The following is a 15,596-nucleotide window of genomic DNA, read 5'->3' on the forward strand; positions in this document are numbered from 1 at the left end:
CTCTGCCTGAGGTGGGTCCCCCAGTCAGCAAACTATGAATGTGTGTTGTTTCCAGAGTGAGTCTAAACAATGATTTCACAAAAGCCTCCACTCCCACATGCCCTTTCCCCTCTTGTCCTATGCCCAGGCTCTCTGCCACTCCACACTCCAGCCCTCACTTACCACCTGATGCAATGCCCTGGAGGGACTGTGCGTTCACCTCCCAGTACACCAGTACACATATTCTTGCTCCACTGTTTGCTAAAGAATTTCCCATCTGACTGGTCATGGTTTCCCAAAATTCCCATCTCCCTTATTGTCTGTTTCAAAGACTTTAGCTTTGAATTCCATTCTGTCTGACCTCATTCACCATTTCATTTTTCCTCTGTCAATTTAATCTCCCAACCAGAGAGCGATGAGCAGGGTCTTGGGCCACAGATAGGCCCATCTCCACCCACAGGGCCAAACATAACTGAGCTCCTTATCTTTTAGTACGATCTACCAACAACCCTTGAGATCTCGGAGAAAACAACAATGTACAGAAGAAATTGTCATAAGCCAAACCTACGTCAGAGATATCTCCTCTCCTCTGTTATGAGAAAGTGACAACTTGATTTCTTGGTGTCAGGCAGGGATTAATATCACAGTAGAGATCATCTTGGTCTGAAACAGCTCTGACTGAACAGATGAGCACATTCATCTCCAGGCCTGCCTGTCATCCTCTCCCCTGGGCTGCCCTTCTTTCCAGCTTTCTACCAGGCATATATATATATAGAGAGATGACAAATGTGGGTTATGCTTCTTTTAGTTCAGGCTGCTCTGCAATTCCAGAAATGCAAATGTCTTTGCCTACCTTGTTTGGTGCCTGTTATTTTAACATCTGATGATCAGGTTATAGAGCAAAAAAGATGAACAGAAGATGACACCTTATGCCCATGTAAAAGAACTGAACCACCACTCGGAGCTAGGTTTCCATGGAGATAAGCCAAGGGCTAGAGTAGTTGTGAAAGTACATGAGCTGGCCAACATCCTCCTCGCCTGGAGCACAGATTCTCCTGGAGATTGAATCCAGGGCCTTCGTGTTCAGCTATACCACCCACCCCTTTTTTATTTTTGAGACAGGGTCTCACTAAGTTGCCAAGCTGCCCAGGCTTGACTTGAGCTTGCAATCCTCCCAGCTTAGCCTCCCAGAGTGCTGGGATTATAGGCATGCACCATTATGCCCTGGCTTGATTGCTTCTGTTTCCATCCCAGCCAAATAATCACCCTGGGGAAGGGCAGGCTGGGACATCATGGAAAACTCATTTGCAAAGTTAGGTTCAGTTCTTGTGATGAGAAGTGAGGCATTATCCAACAGGAGCCCATGTAGGTTTAGAATCTGCCTTTGATATCCTCATGATTTCATCCATTATAAAGATGGAGGGCTTCTGTCACATCCTTCACCCTCTATGCTTTCGTTTCATGACTCTGAACCCCGAGGTCCCAAGAGCACAGCCTACAGACATCCTGTTGGTCACATTTTCCAGCTCATCTGCTGTCTGCTGTGATAAATGCAATATCTACCCAGTCAATGCGGATAGGCAATGTCCACATTTTTATAAGAATGTCATCAGAGACACTGGATAGAAGATTGTAGGATGGAAGAGCTTAGCCACTGCTCACTTCACACCACACAGCACAAAGGCTCCCTCCATCCTTTCCCTCCAACTGGGTCCAACAAGGGACTAAGTTCTTTTCCTTCTCTATTTACAGACCTGTGTCTTTTGTGGCATTGCACAGTGCCCATGGTTATAGCAGAGCTTTTCCTAGTTCCAATAATTCAGGTGTGAACCTCCAGTTCACTAGATCTATCGAAGGAGCTTTAAGTCCTGCTCTAGAGCGTCTCAAAATTTTGCTTTTTATATTCATGAGGATCTATACGTGTGTGTGTGTGTGTGTGTGTGTGTGTGTGTGTGTATTCTCACTGTAGGGTCACTATATTACTGCACTAGATATACATACATCCCCTTACTTAATCACTAACAACCTTGTATGTAAGGTTCCTCCTAACCTTCCCCTATAAATCCCAGAGATAAGGCCCTGACAAATACATAGGGCAAGAGAAAAACAAACAAAGCCCACCTAGGAATATGCATGTAGACAATGGTGTCTGGGTTAGGGACCTGTGGCCTGGAATCCATCTATGACAGTCCAGGGAGCCAATCAGATTGTGATAAGTTCCAGGTACCAACCTGGGAGGGAGGGTCTTTATCACTTGATAAAAGGAAGCTGGGGACAAAGGCTCATGAGCATCCATATCTGGACCCTCTGCCCTCACCTCATACTGGGCAGCCTTCTGTCTTCTTATTTTTCTTCTTCTTCACAAATAAAGTGTCTTCCCTTTTAAACTTCATCCCTTTAATTCTTTACTGGTGTTGAATTTAGGATCCCAGTTGGCTGCTCATTCCAGCAGAGCAGCAGTGCGGTGCACTCCACCAGAAGGGACACCACCGTTTTCTGTTCTGTACCTCTAATACTATTTCCTCTTTGAGGTCTTTTTAATGATGAAGAATTCCCCATTAAAGATACTCTAGGGAGAGGTAACATCTTGAGTTTTTGTTTGTTTTTTGTTTTGAGAAAGGGTCTCAGTATGTAGTTCAGGCTGACCTTCAACTCATGTTGTCATCCAGGTTGGCCTCAACTTTGTCTCAGCTTCCTGAGTGCTAGGATTCCAGGTATGTGCCACCACACGCAGCAACTGAATTGAATTTTATAAGCTTACATTTTATATTTACTAATTTGTTCATTTCTTCCTTCAATTGCTCATTTTCCAAGAATGTAACTTATGCCAGCCACCAGACTTTGTTCTCCCTATTCACTGTCACACAAAAAGACAGAACCTCAAACAATATGAAGTGAACTAAGCTATTTTAAAGGTGTGAGATGGGTGCCCTGGAGGTACAGAGCCAGGGAAGCCTTTGTAATAGGACTGTAGCATTGTGAGCTCATGGTCTAGAAGGATGGGAGGGAACGAATAAGTGGGAAGAGGCCATGGAGCACATAGGAAGGGAACATCAGCAGGGAGAGGCCTTCACAAGTGAAGTGTGGGCCAGGAGGGGAGTGATGGCAAAGTGGGACTGCATAACTCTGTAATCATAAAACTCCCCTAGCCCCAACTGTGATTGAATGTGAGTAAATAGATAAAGATGCTTGTTAGTTCCGGGACACTAGATAAGATCTGTATCAGCCATAAGGTCCCAAAGTAAATTACTCAACTCTTTGTTCGAAACTGATGTTCTGGACACCGCTATCTATAGAACAATCTACAAACATCTGCTGACCATCAGTACGTGTCAGCTGACCACTAACCTTTGTTCCTCTTCTGTAAATTTCGCCTGTTAACTTCCCCTGCAACCCCCTATAAAAGGAGCCTCAGACTCTGGGCTAGTTGCCTGTCTAAGCTACTTTGCTTTGGGAGTGCTGTCTGGCCAGACTAAGGTCTGTTTTACTTTCCAACTTGTCTGGTGTGTTCCTTCCCGGTGTGTTCCTTCCCGGGTGTTCTTCGCTGCAGTCAGCTCCTCGGAGCGTTTGGTAAGGCCCTTGGTCTTACATTCTGGAGGCACCGCTGGGATTCCTGGGTGTGCTCCACTACAGTCAGCTCCTCAGAGCATTTGGTAAAGCCTTTGGTCTTACAAAAGCACCACAATGAGCTTTGGGCCAGTTGAAAACAAAGCCTTGCAGGAGTGCGTGATCCTTCGCACAGGGGCACAGAAAGGAAAGAGGCAGTGTAGAAAAAAGTTTATTTGGTTAGTTTATGAGTAAGGCAGCTTGCTCGTGGAATGGCCTGAAATAGAGTGCAGTGACCAGCCACACTGATAAAAATTAGAGTAGACAGTGAGCTAGGGCTTTGAACAATGAATGAACTTCCTCAGGCAGCATGGAATGCATCCTATCCCCTACTAAAGGGAGGTGCAGCCACTCCCTACTAAATTCCTGAATTTCAAGGACATTATAAAGCAAATTAACCAGTTCCTTCTGAGATCCCAGTTTCCTATAAACCCTAGAAGTCAAAGAACTGGGTTAAATGTCTGCGTCCAATTGGCCATTTTAAATCCACAGAGCCACCTGTGACAGGTGACCCCTAAACAGTTAAGCAATTCCTATATCCTACCTGCCTATGAGTGATTCTAAATCGAGAGGCCTTGCAGCCACCCCATTTGGGACTCCTCCTGGAAATCCAGGAGCTATTCTCTTTCTTCTTCTTTCTTTCTTTCTTTTTTTTGGTAGCGGGGATCGAACTTGGGACCTTGTGCTTGGGAGGCAGGCGACGGCATCACTGAGCTAAATCCCCGGCCCCCTCTTTCTTCTTATTTCTAATAAAAACTCCCCTAACCTCCTCCTTGGGTTCACAATTTCATACCTCCGTGCTTGCAGAACCACAAGCCTGACACACACGGTATCAGCAGCACATGATGGTCACCTGGAGAGGGCCCCCTCCTCCATTCTCCAGGGCTGAGAGCAGGCCATTTTGGGCCTGGAGAGAGAAAGACAGGAAAAAGGTAAGGCCTTGGTGGCAGCAGGTGAGGGATAGAGTCACCTGAATTCCTTTGGGCCTGGGATTCTGCAAGCCTCCAGCAGTAGAGCACGAGAATAACGGATTGCGAAGAAGCAACCAAATGAGAGAAGACGGCTGTGAGAGGTGGCCTTGTTTGCAACCTGTCCTCATCCTCTGTCTTCCATGGAGGGTGGGAGGGAGGCAAGAAGTAGCCTGCTGTCCTTGCCCGTGGCTGTAGCGGGTGGATGTGGAACTCCTCCAGAAGAAAGCAGGCAGGAACAGGCGTTGCTGGCAGCCCAGACTCCACCTGTCTGGCCCAAGGCTGCATGCTGAGTGGGAATTCTAGGCCTGCAGGAATCTGGGACACCAGTTTAGCCCTCGCTCATGGGGAGGAAAAATCACACTTTGCTGTTCAGGTCAATGGAAAAAAACAGGTTTTTCTTCTCACCTTGAGTTTTTTTTTCTTCTCTTAAAAAGGAAATGTTATTCACAATATTGTGAGGTTGGGTGTTGGGTTCCTCAGAGTCCAAATTGGTCAAGACATAACTGCCTGAGAACATAGGACCTTGTGGACCTTGTAGGCCAGGTCCCTGAGTGGCCTCTTGTTTGTGTTCTCAATGACTCATGTTCCATATAACAACAGTTGAGTCAATGACAGACCAAATATCCAATGTTGGTTCCCTAAGAACGTAGGTCTTAGTTGTGTAAGTACACCTGTGATACTCCCATAGGGACAAAATCATCTAGCAATGTATTTCACAGACTATATCCCAGTCATTAAGTGACACATGACTACATGTATATGTTACCCTTGCTGCCTCTTCTTCATTCCTATTCTCCCAGATTCATGCTGAAGCAGAAGGTAAACTCAGCTCCAATCAGCCATTTTGCTATAGTCAAGCTGTCCAGCCAAGGATAAACACCTGGCCTTTTACACCTTACTTTTCTGACCTGCAGAATAGGAACACCAATTTCATAGGTTGTTGTAAGGACACAAGAAACAACTGGCATGGGAATCCCTGGCTCACAGTAATTGCTCGGTAAGACATTATTTGATACTAACATGAACCAAGCAGCTATTTGCACAAGCTGAGGCAGCCCAAGTTGCCACGGGCATTATTAGGGAGCAATGAAGTAGAGTGGGCAGAGCCTGGGAAAGGCCAACTTGCACGCTGTGATATTGCTTCAGTGACCTGCAGATGGTAGGTTAAGCAACATAGGAAGGACACCTCTTGCCCAGAGCTAAGTAATACAAAGTTACTCTCCTGGAGCAGTTGCAGACAGATGGGACACAGATGGGGCTTCTGAGCCTCCTGGAGTCCCAGAGCAGGGTGATATTCCCTAAAGGACTCTAGGGACTTGCCTGCAGGGTGAAGGAGCAGCAGTGGTCAGAGCACGAAAGTCTGACTGCATGGCTGAATGTCAACTTACTTCAAGGTCCAACAAATACCACTGGTTGACCCTCTCCCAGCCAAGATAGCCATAATACTAATAACAACCCAGCTGCTGTTCCTTAACTGTTTATCATGTACTGAGCAAGGGGGTAAAACTCTTTAAATGAGTTACCTTGCTTAACTTTCACAAAAATGGCAAAGACATCATTACTAGATGAAAACTGAGAAAATGAATGCTGAGAAAACCAATGTTGGAGAAGTGAGGTAATTTGCCCAATTATGCAGTGTCCAAGCTGGGCTGTAAGCTAGGGTCTTGGGTCCCCAGGGCCCGTTCTCTCACAGTGGTTGCTCCATGGCTGGACTTTCTGACAGCCTTCTGCATCTTCCCCTGCTCTTCCCTTGAAGAGTGATTGGAAATCATTGGAACTATCATTGGAAGTAATGAGAAGTGACAGAGGTTGGGTTAGAAGGCTTATCGCCCCAAGTCTGAACCATCCCTACAAACCCAGGCCTAAATTTAAACAATGAAGTCACAAAGCAATTTCCCTCTCAGGGATTTTATTTTATTTTATTTTATTTTTTCCCCCTGCTCCACCACCCAGAAAGGAAACTAGAATATGTCAGGCACTGAGTCTCTGTTCCATCTAATTTCTTTTGGAACTGAAAATTCTTTCTTGGCTTGATCTTTCCATGTAGAGGAATAGCATACAAATCTTGGGCGAAGAGACTGCCAGGATTAATTAAGAAATACAAATTCACTGATATAATTCTTCTTTTTAGCATGATGAGAGATGAGGCAATCAAGGTAGCTATGTAGCTGGCAGGCTGTGATGAAGAATGGGAGCATCACTTGCAGTAGAGGAGGATGTTAGGAGATTCATTCTCTCCGGGAGGCACTTGGCCTACACCAAGGGCACACAAGGATTGATCCAGCCTTTCTGATGCTGATGGGGTGATCCATCACACCCTGCTGCCTATTTAGCACCAGACTCTTTAATGTGCAAGTGTTGTGAGGGATAAAAAGATCAGACATTGTCACTGAAGACCACAGGAGAAGAAATACCCTCATCTTACAGAGAGAACATGATTAAGTGGCTTCCTCCTCAAAACTCCTAGAAACCTTGGTACTTTCCTGGATGATAGCTCTCTGCTAAGTCTGTAATTCTTTGTTTGTGAATGTCTTTCCCACTGGGTTGAATTCCTAAGAGGCAGAGACTGTGCCTATCATAGTAGTGGATCTCAGAGCCTAGCTCAGGGCCAGAAATCTACTTCACAGGGCTCATCCTTTCTCCAATATTTTGTGAATGAACCGGTGTGAACAGAGTAGGAACTGCTATGGCACAGATGTGAGTGATAAAGAAGATTGTTAAAGGAGATTACTGAGTTGCTGCTGCCATCCTTGAAACAGTGAGCTCAGAAAGGGACTCCGTAAACAGCAGGTCAGTTTATCTTAGTCTTTCATTCTCTGTTTATAAGCCTTTCTCCCCTGGCTCTTCCTTCCCCATTTTCTCTTCCTCCTCCTTCCTCTCCTTCTCTCCTTCTCTCTTTCCTTTTTATTCTCCTGTTGCTCTTTCTCCTCCTTTTCTTTGTTCTCCTCTGTCAGCTTTTTTTTTTTTTTTTTTTTTTGACATAGTCTCACTATGTAGTTCAGGCTGACCTTGAACTCATTATGTAGCCCAGGCTGGCCTCAGACTCTCAGTGATCTTCCTGCCTCAGCTTCCCAAGTTCTAGGATTACAGGCATGTGCCACCATGCACGGCTTCTCTGTAGCTTTGGTGACCTGAACACTCCAGATCTCCTTTCCTGCCTCTCTTTAGAAAAACCTCCAATATTCCATACCTACTAAGGAACTATTCTGAAGATAGTTGCCCATTTTTTCCTCTTAGTCTGGGCCCAAAGGAAACAGCTTTCTCTCCTGTCTTCTCTTGAAACAAAGCAGTTTTCAGTCTTATCACTGCCAGACTGGCTCAGGCTATACACACAGTGATCCAACTACTACCACTCACAACATAAAGGTTTGATTTTACAATTCTTCCCCATTTTGGTCTGTATGGGGCCAAAGGAAACAAACTTTTATTTTTCTGAAATCCAGACAGTTTGGAAGCTCAGATAACCAGGACTTTTTTGAGAGAAAAGGGGGAGATACAGTCTGCATTCTTTCTTTAAGAATCTTTAAGAAACAAGAAAGTAAAAATTGCCAAAACTAGAAATTTAACTAGAAAAAAGCAACACCCAGGTAAGTCATACAATCCCTAAACCCTTACCATCTGTAGCCTCAGGACCACATGCTAACATCTGACCCCAAAGCAGGGCAGAATACACAGTAACCTCGAGGACTACAGGGGCATCTGACTAATTTGAAGGGGCTGGAAATATATGCACAACATATGTGGTAACTCAGTTATAGACAACAGTCATTAGTCCAAACCATTTCTGAACTATCTGAATGAGCCAGGGGAAGGGGTTGGGTGATAAAGGTCTCAGTGCATTTTCCACTTAGGATTTATGGTTGGCACCTTGTCAGTGAAACCTGTGCTTTAGCCTGATCTGGTCTTCTTGGTCATATGGAGCTTTGATTTCAGAGTAATTTTACATCTCCTGCTAAGCAGTAGGTGTGAGAAATTCAGAGTCCTGGGTTGGTGTTCCCGCTCAGCAGTTTACTAACCCATAACTCTTAAGATGCCCGCTTTATTTCTCTGCAACTCAGTTTACTTATTTGTAAAGTGGAGTAATAATGACATTTGCTCTCAAACAGAAATTTGAGGGTAAGATAGTTAATGTTCTTTGTAAACCGCTAAACCTTGTGCAAACATTAAAAATTAACTATAGTGTCATAATACTCATGCCTATACAACCCCTCCACAAGTGGGCTGACCATATACAATTCATATTTCAAACTCCAACCACAAATTCAAATCCATGCAAGGAATCCATTAAGTTGTACATTTAATTGGTAAGTAAATTATGTCTTTAAAATAGAAGAAAATGTTTAATGCTTGCAAATAGTTTCATATAACAGAACCTGTCCCCTGACAACTCTCCTGAGTATCCATGCTTGGATTGTCTTGTAGGTAACTCTGCTTAGGGTGAAGTCCTTTTGGTTACTGAAGTATTTCAGTTACTGGACTTCCTGGGCAGGGGGATATGGTCATTACCCTGACCTTGGATAATGCTCTCTGGCTCACAGACCAAAGGTATAGTTCCAGGGTGGGTGGCATTACTGTTTTCTTTGTCTTAGTTGGTTGGCTCTTCTGGGTTTATAATCTTATGCCACCGATTGCTACTAGTGGACAGTGTCTGAAAAAATTAATGAAGCATTGTGACACTCATGTTTCCTGATCCCAACCACATTTTGATCAGCTGGTAAATTCTCAAAATTAAAAAACTCAGAGAAAAGTATAAGGAAACTTGGACATAATCTTAGTCTAGCATCCTAATTTTACAGAGAAGGAAACTGAGGCTAAGAATGGTTTGACTTACTGAGAATAATCCAGCAAAATTGTGAAGGAACAAATGCCTTTGATTTCCAGTCCTGTGCCTTGTATGAAGGCACCCAAATCTGGAAGTCAGAGTGTCAATTCTTTCTTACCTGAATACACCAGACATCAGTCATGACACTGCAGAAAGTCTCCAGGATTTCCAGTTATAATGGCTAAATTGAAATGTTACGACATCTGCCCTATTTTTCTAGTAATTTCTCAACATAAAAACCATGCCAATTATTCAGCATTTAGCTCACTTAACTGAAGCATTGGAATAATGACTGTGATCTTGAATCTTAACTACACGAACAGAAAAGGAAAAAGAGACATTTTTCTACTTCAGGATTGTAGGAAAGGACACACCACAGAATTAGGGTTCCAGTCTTGGCACTTTCCCTAAGCTAGCTGGGTAACTTTACCACTCTCTCTCAACTTCAGTTCATTCATAAGAAGCAGCAGGTTTAGTTAGATAAAGGATAAACTTGAGTTCCAAGGAAGGATATTTGGAGATCAATTAGCCTCTAAGAAATTACTGGCAAAATTTAATGGATGTGTGTCCTCTTCTAAGAAGTGGTTTTCATCGGTTTCTCAGAGGAGTCTGGGACTCAAAATTTTAGGAACTATTAATTTTAGATAGTTTTTTAACCTGTCCCCAATTTTGACAATCCTTGACTCTGCCTTTAAAAATGGATGTCTAGTTAATCAATATTAAGTCATTCATGAAATACACTCATGTGTGCACTACCCAACTGAGGACAAGACAAGGTGAGACAAAAAAGACAAGAGCCGATTGGGAATGTGTCATTATTTTACCATCATCATCAATGTGGAAAAAATGAAGGAAGGAGATGAGATCCAAACAAGACCTGCCATTTTCCTGCAGACCAGTGGACTAGGCATTCAACCCTTCTCCAAGTGAACTTTTGGGGAAACCAAGTGCCTTGCTCCTTCTCTATTCCCTCAGAACAAATTGTTTGTACTCAGGATTAAAAGCAAGGGGGACAACTAAAGATTTAAGGAAGAAAAGAGAAAGATCATAAAATCATAGAAAGTTTGAATTTAACATTAGAGACAAGGCAGTCAGAACAAGAACTCAGGGAGCTTGCTGCATTCCCAAGACCAAGCTCTTCACCCTCTGCCAGCTGCCCTAAAGGTAGTAGTGTGTAGGATGGGGGAGAGAGGACAATCAGGACTCAACCCTGGCAGTTACTGGGAAGTCTAGGAGAGAAGTCAAGGCAGAATAATGAGGACCTGAGCCGAAGGGGAGGGGAGAGAGTGGTGGCCAGAGGAGGAGCATCCGCACCTGGATCCCCCACCCCATTCTTTCTTCTCCATAGGGCTCGGAGCACTACTTGTGTATTCAAATCAGAGGTAGGACATTTGACCCCACTCACTGGCAGTCCCAGAAAGCAAGGAGTCCACTGGCCTGTCCTACTTCAGACTACAAACTCTCTTGGCCCTTCTAACTCTCCTGCTGTCCTGTGCATTCTCAAGAAAAAAGAGAAGCTCACAATCAGGCCAGCTGTGATCACAGGCAGCTTTCAAAGACCACTAGATGACTGTAGCAGTCAGGCAACTCTGGATTTTGCTAAAGCGTGCTTAAGCGTACTATGGCTCAAAACCGCTTTGTAAACAGGACTAATCTTGCCAGCACAACTGCCTCCCCTATTTACTCCCATCAGCTCCTCTGATTCCTGTCTCTTACCTGGAAGGTTTGAGCAACTTAATGCTGGGATGTCATGAGTCTGAGTATGTCTGACAAAAGTCTAGATATGACAAAAGCTTAATACCATGAATATGAGAATTCCATGGTACAGAATTCTAAGCCAGCAGTCCTCGTTTCTCTTCTATTTGGCCTTTAGTTTGTAAAAATTTTACAAGGAAAGCTCCAAGAAAGTCATCAGGAGAAGTAGCTTCTATGATAAAGGCAGTGAATCAACCCAGCAGATTACTTTTCTTACCAGATGAACAGTCACGCATAGTAGACACTCAATAAAGAAGGGCCAGTGATCGATGACATCTTTTGACACAAGTTTTGGTCAGATCCTTATTTGTGATGAACCGAGAGAAGAATTGTCACCAATGTTCACATTCAGGCCACCAGCTGATCTCAACTGACCATGTGGGCCAAAGTCACTCTCCACTGTAAACTAGACCCAACCTACATTTGAATCCTGTTTCTGATAAGAGCTTGTGGTCTTGGGTGAGTCATCTGATCTCTTTACACCCTGATCTTTTCATCTCTTTTCTTCTCTCCTCCCCCCACAACCCTCATTGATATTAGAGATTAAACCCAGGGCCTTCACACTGAGCTATATCCCCAATCCACACACACGCCTTTTTTTTTTTTTTTTTTACTTTTAAAACAGGGTCTCACTAACTCACTAAATTGCCCAGGCTGGGCTCGAACCTGGGATCCTCCAGCCTAAGCTTTCCAGAGTGCTGGGATTACAGGCATGCACCACCATGCCTGGCTTTACACTCCTATTTCTTCATCTGTAAAATGAAGATCCTAATCACCACCAATAGGGCTGGTGTGAAGAATAAAACAAAATAGTACACCTAAAATGCTCAGTACCACTCCCGAGTTACGTTCGGCCTGACATACAAACAATTTGGATTACAAACAGTCTTGAGTTACGTATGTCCCTAAGGCTGGCTGGCTTCTTGTGCTTCCAGATAGTCTCATATACAGATTTAACCCTTAAAGAGTTTTGGAAGGAACATTACAACATCCTTTCCTGAGTGGGGTTCATTGGGAAATCTTGGGCCAATGTCTCTCTATGGACACTAAGATCTGCCTGTATACAGGAGAGAGACTTTGAAGGCTGTGTAGAGCCTTCAATTGATCAACCTGAGTTACAACCAGCCCTCATGAATGAACTGAGTTTGTAAGTCAAGGGTCCACTGTATAGCAAGGACATAATGAGTGTTCAGTTTTTAATAAGGCAATTCTGAAGTTTGGTTCTAGAGACCATTCAGTAATTGGTAGCTAAGTGGTGTGGGCCAGTAAAAGTGACAAAGGTGCCATCCAGCTGTGGCAAATGTACCTGCCATACTTGATAAATTTCTCAAAGCTTAGAAATTAGGCCCTCCCTTTTTCTCCTTGAGCACTAGTTGAGTTTAGCAGACCTCTCCCAACCCTCCAGCTTGGGTGGATACCGGCCGATCAGTTCGCAAGGTTTGAGAGAACTGGGAGGTCTGGCCGCCTATTTCAAGATGGCTTGCTGGTGCTGCTCACTTTGCTTTGCTGGTTCTTCTAGACCTCAGCCTTCCTTGAGTCCTACCATTGGAGGCTGGCAGGGCTAGCAGTGCCTTTGGAACCATCTCTTCTTGTTTTAGAGGCAAGGAAATGAAGCTTTGGACAATGAATAAGTTGTTCCAGCTAGTCAGCTCATCAGCTCGAACCCAAGACTCGTTCTTCTGTGGCCTAGCGTCCAGGGCAGTGCTCACTCACTGAGCAGCTAGCTCTTGGATATTCTGAACTCTGGCTGCCTTTGGGTTCTGCCTGTACCCCTCAGATAACACAGTCTCCCTCCTCTGGCTTCTGCTGCTCACCTGCCGCAACCCGACCCGCCAATGCCAGTCCTCAGCCCGTGTCCCTGAGGCATTAGCAGTCTGGCCTGGGTGGCAGCCTGGGTGACCGGGAGGGACACTCACGGTGGTTCTTCTCTGCTGGGCCCAGCTTCAGGAGGGAGCAGTCCCTGGCCTGACTCTCTTCCTCGATCCATTCCATCTAAGTCATCTCACTCCCTTTGCTCAGATTCCCCTTTAGTTCAGCTCTTCTGCTTCATATTCTGATTCTCTTGTTCTCTTTCTGCCCCTGTCTTTCCCTTTTCTCCTTTTCTTCCTTCCAGTGTCTCTCTCGGAGCTGCGCCTTCTCGGGCTCCTGGAGCTCTGCCTCTTTCCCCTCTCTCCCTTCCTCTCCCACCCTGTCTCGTCCCTTCTCCCTTCCTCTTACCCTTCAACACATCTGTTTCTAATCTGAGCGCTCCGAGGCGCCTGTTTGAAACAAAAAGCCCTCCACACCCTCAGAAACCTGGCATAAAAATTCCTGGATGAACCTTCCCTCCCCCAGTTCTCCAGTTTCCCTACATACTCCTGAAACCAAATACTGCCCTAAAAAGCACCCTCTACAGCAAAAGGTTCACGGCCAAACTCGACCAGGAAACGCCCCCATCCCCCGACTAGCTCAAGGGCCCAGATGTGTGAAACGTTTCCGAAGGCCGACTGGGCGGTCCTCGGCAGCCAGATGCGCTGCTCCGAGGCGGGGAGGCAGGGACGAAGGGGTCGGCTCCCTCAGAGGCTGAGGGGAACGCTGCGCCGACCGCTGCGCTGAGGCGAGTCTGCCCGAGCGACCAGATTCCCGCCCTGGCCGAGACACTCACCTAGCCAGAAGAGGAGGAGGAAGGGACATCCCGATCCCCGGACGTGGGCGCGTCGCCGCTTAGCCGCTGCCTGGCTGCGGGGCTCCTGGGCGCAGCCGACGGACCTTTGCGGAGCTGGGCGCGGCGCCTCGGGGTGCGCGCAGGGGCTGCAGCCATGTGCGGGCGCGGGAGCCGGCCTCGCGCCTCGCCCCCTGCGCTCCCGGGCACTGCGGGGCTCCTAGTGCGCGCCCTACCAGCCTGCGCCGGAATCGGAGTCGCGACCTGGGTCAGGGAGGAAAAGGCTAGGCGGAAAGGCGCTAAGGCTTCACGGAACACTTTTCCCTGTTTGGAAAGAAAAACGAGTGGAGAAAGAGAGGAAAAAAAAATTGAGCTGGAACCACATGGTCGCCTCCTACCGCAGCCCCTCCCTCCGCCTCCCTCCCTCGCCGGCTCCCTCCTCCTCGCCTTAGGGGTGAGCTGTTGGGGCTGCTGGGCGGCGGGCAGAGGCGGGAGATGGCCCGGGCTGGGCTCTACCCCGAGCCGGAGGCAGGGCCAGGGCCGTACCCGGCAGCTTGGCTGCGAGCGCGCTCGGCGTGGGACTGACAACGTGTAACCAGGAATCCACAACGCTTGGGCCGAGAGCTGAGGCACAGATGAGGCCTGTCAGTTCTCCATTCTCACTTCGTCCTCCTCTCCACGTTCTCGCTTGCATCTTTTCCCCCTCGATCACATCTCTGATTCCATTTCCCTCACAAGCCAGCCCCGCGTCTCCCTCCTTTCCAGTTTTCTCATTTATTCTTGCTTCTCCTTTCTCGCCTCCTCCGGCCTCTCCTTCCCCTCCCTGTCCCGTCCCGTCAGTCTGAGGCGACCAGACAGGCCACATAGACAGTTATGTGTGCAAACAGGCCCTGCAGAAGGTTGCCAGCCAGTTAGGTCGCTGCTTTTCTGACTAGCCGCCTATTTTGGCACCTCAGTCATACTTCACCTGGCTTGCATGGCCTTTTGCATTTGCTCCTTCTACTGTCAGTCTATACAGCAGCTGACCCTCAGAACAGGGCAGAGCTGAGCTAGCCGTTGCTCTCCTAGCCCAAAGTGGGGCTGTGAGGAACTATTGGAACAAGCGCACTGCACGGGGCCCTGGCAAAATATGCATCACTCCCTCTGGGAGACGAAGAAGGCAGGAGGGCCCGCCCCGGAGGTCAGCACGGGCAGAAGACTGGAGATCCCCCGAGGTCGAGGTCGGCCTTTGGGGATCTGTCCTTGAGGACCAAGCTGCTGCTCCTCGGGGAGAGGGGCAGAGAAGGAAAGGGCCAGGAGGGCGGGCCACGCTCAGGCCCCTGCACTCTCCGGGCCTGTCTCTGGATGTCCCACAGGGGCAGGGCTGGCTGAGGATGCTGTGGCCACCTTCAGCCTGGCCCAGCCTGGAGGTTGCCATCCCTTCGTCCTCTCTAATGGGCTTAGTCTTTCCCGGTGGCAATAAAAACCAGTCCCAGATGAAGAATGCAGAGGCTGAGAAGGTATGGAACTCCTCTCCTGCAAGGTCAGCCAGAAGCGTAGGCAAGGGCAGGGCCTGAGGCCCCATCAGCTGCAGAGTTGCCACAGCCTGAACTCAGCATTCAGCCTTCCCTAACTGCTTCTTATGGTCTTTGGGCCTTAAGGGATAACTACTCCCAAATCCAAAGCCTTGTTTCTGATTCAGGGGTGGTTTGTAAGTCAGCAAGCCACTGCCCATCTGCACTGCTTCCACAGAGCTTGTGCTGAGTGCCTTAGGGAATCCAGAAAGGTAGGTAACAGCCCTGACTCCCAAGAGACCTCCAGGCCAGTGGGAGAGAAAACATTT

The 15,596-nt window shown here is 46.9% G+C and overlaps 1 protein-coding gene across 1 annotated transcript in view; it reads right to left on the reverse strand.

Annotated features, from left to right (window-relative positions):
- Positions 1-11,693, reverse strand: part of Clmp (CXADR like cell adhesion molecule) — a 93,157-nt gene extending 81,464 nt beyond the window's left edge. Inside the window, exon 1 of the mRNA XM_021249071.2 lies at positions 4,379-11,693. Coding sequence (XP_021104730.1) covers positions 4,379-4,841 — 463 coding nt within the window. The 5' untranslated portion in view covers positions 4,842-11,693. The remainder of the gene's footprint in view (positions 1-4,378) is intronic.
- Positions 11,694-15,596: the final 3,903 nt, after the last annotated feature.

This window comes from Heterocephalus glaber, unplaced genomic scaffold, assembly GCF_053883595.1.
Source record: "Heterocephalus glaber isolate CG9 unplaced genomic scaffold, H.glaber_assembly_v1.0 deba00001431, whole genome shotgun sequence".
Classification (NCBI taxonomy): domain Eukaryota; kingdom Metazoa; phylum Chordata; class Mammalia; order Rodentia; family Bathyergidae; genus Heterocephalus; species Heterocephalus glaber.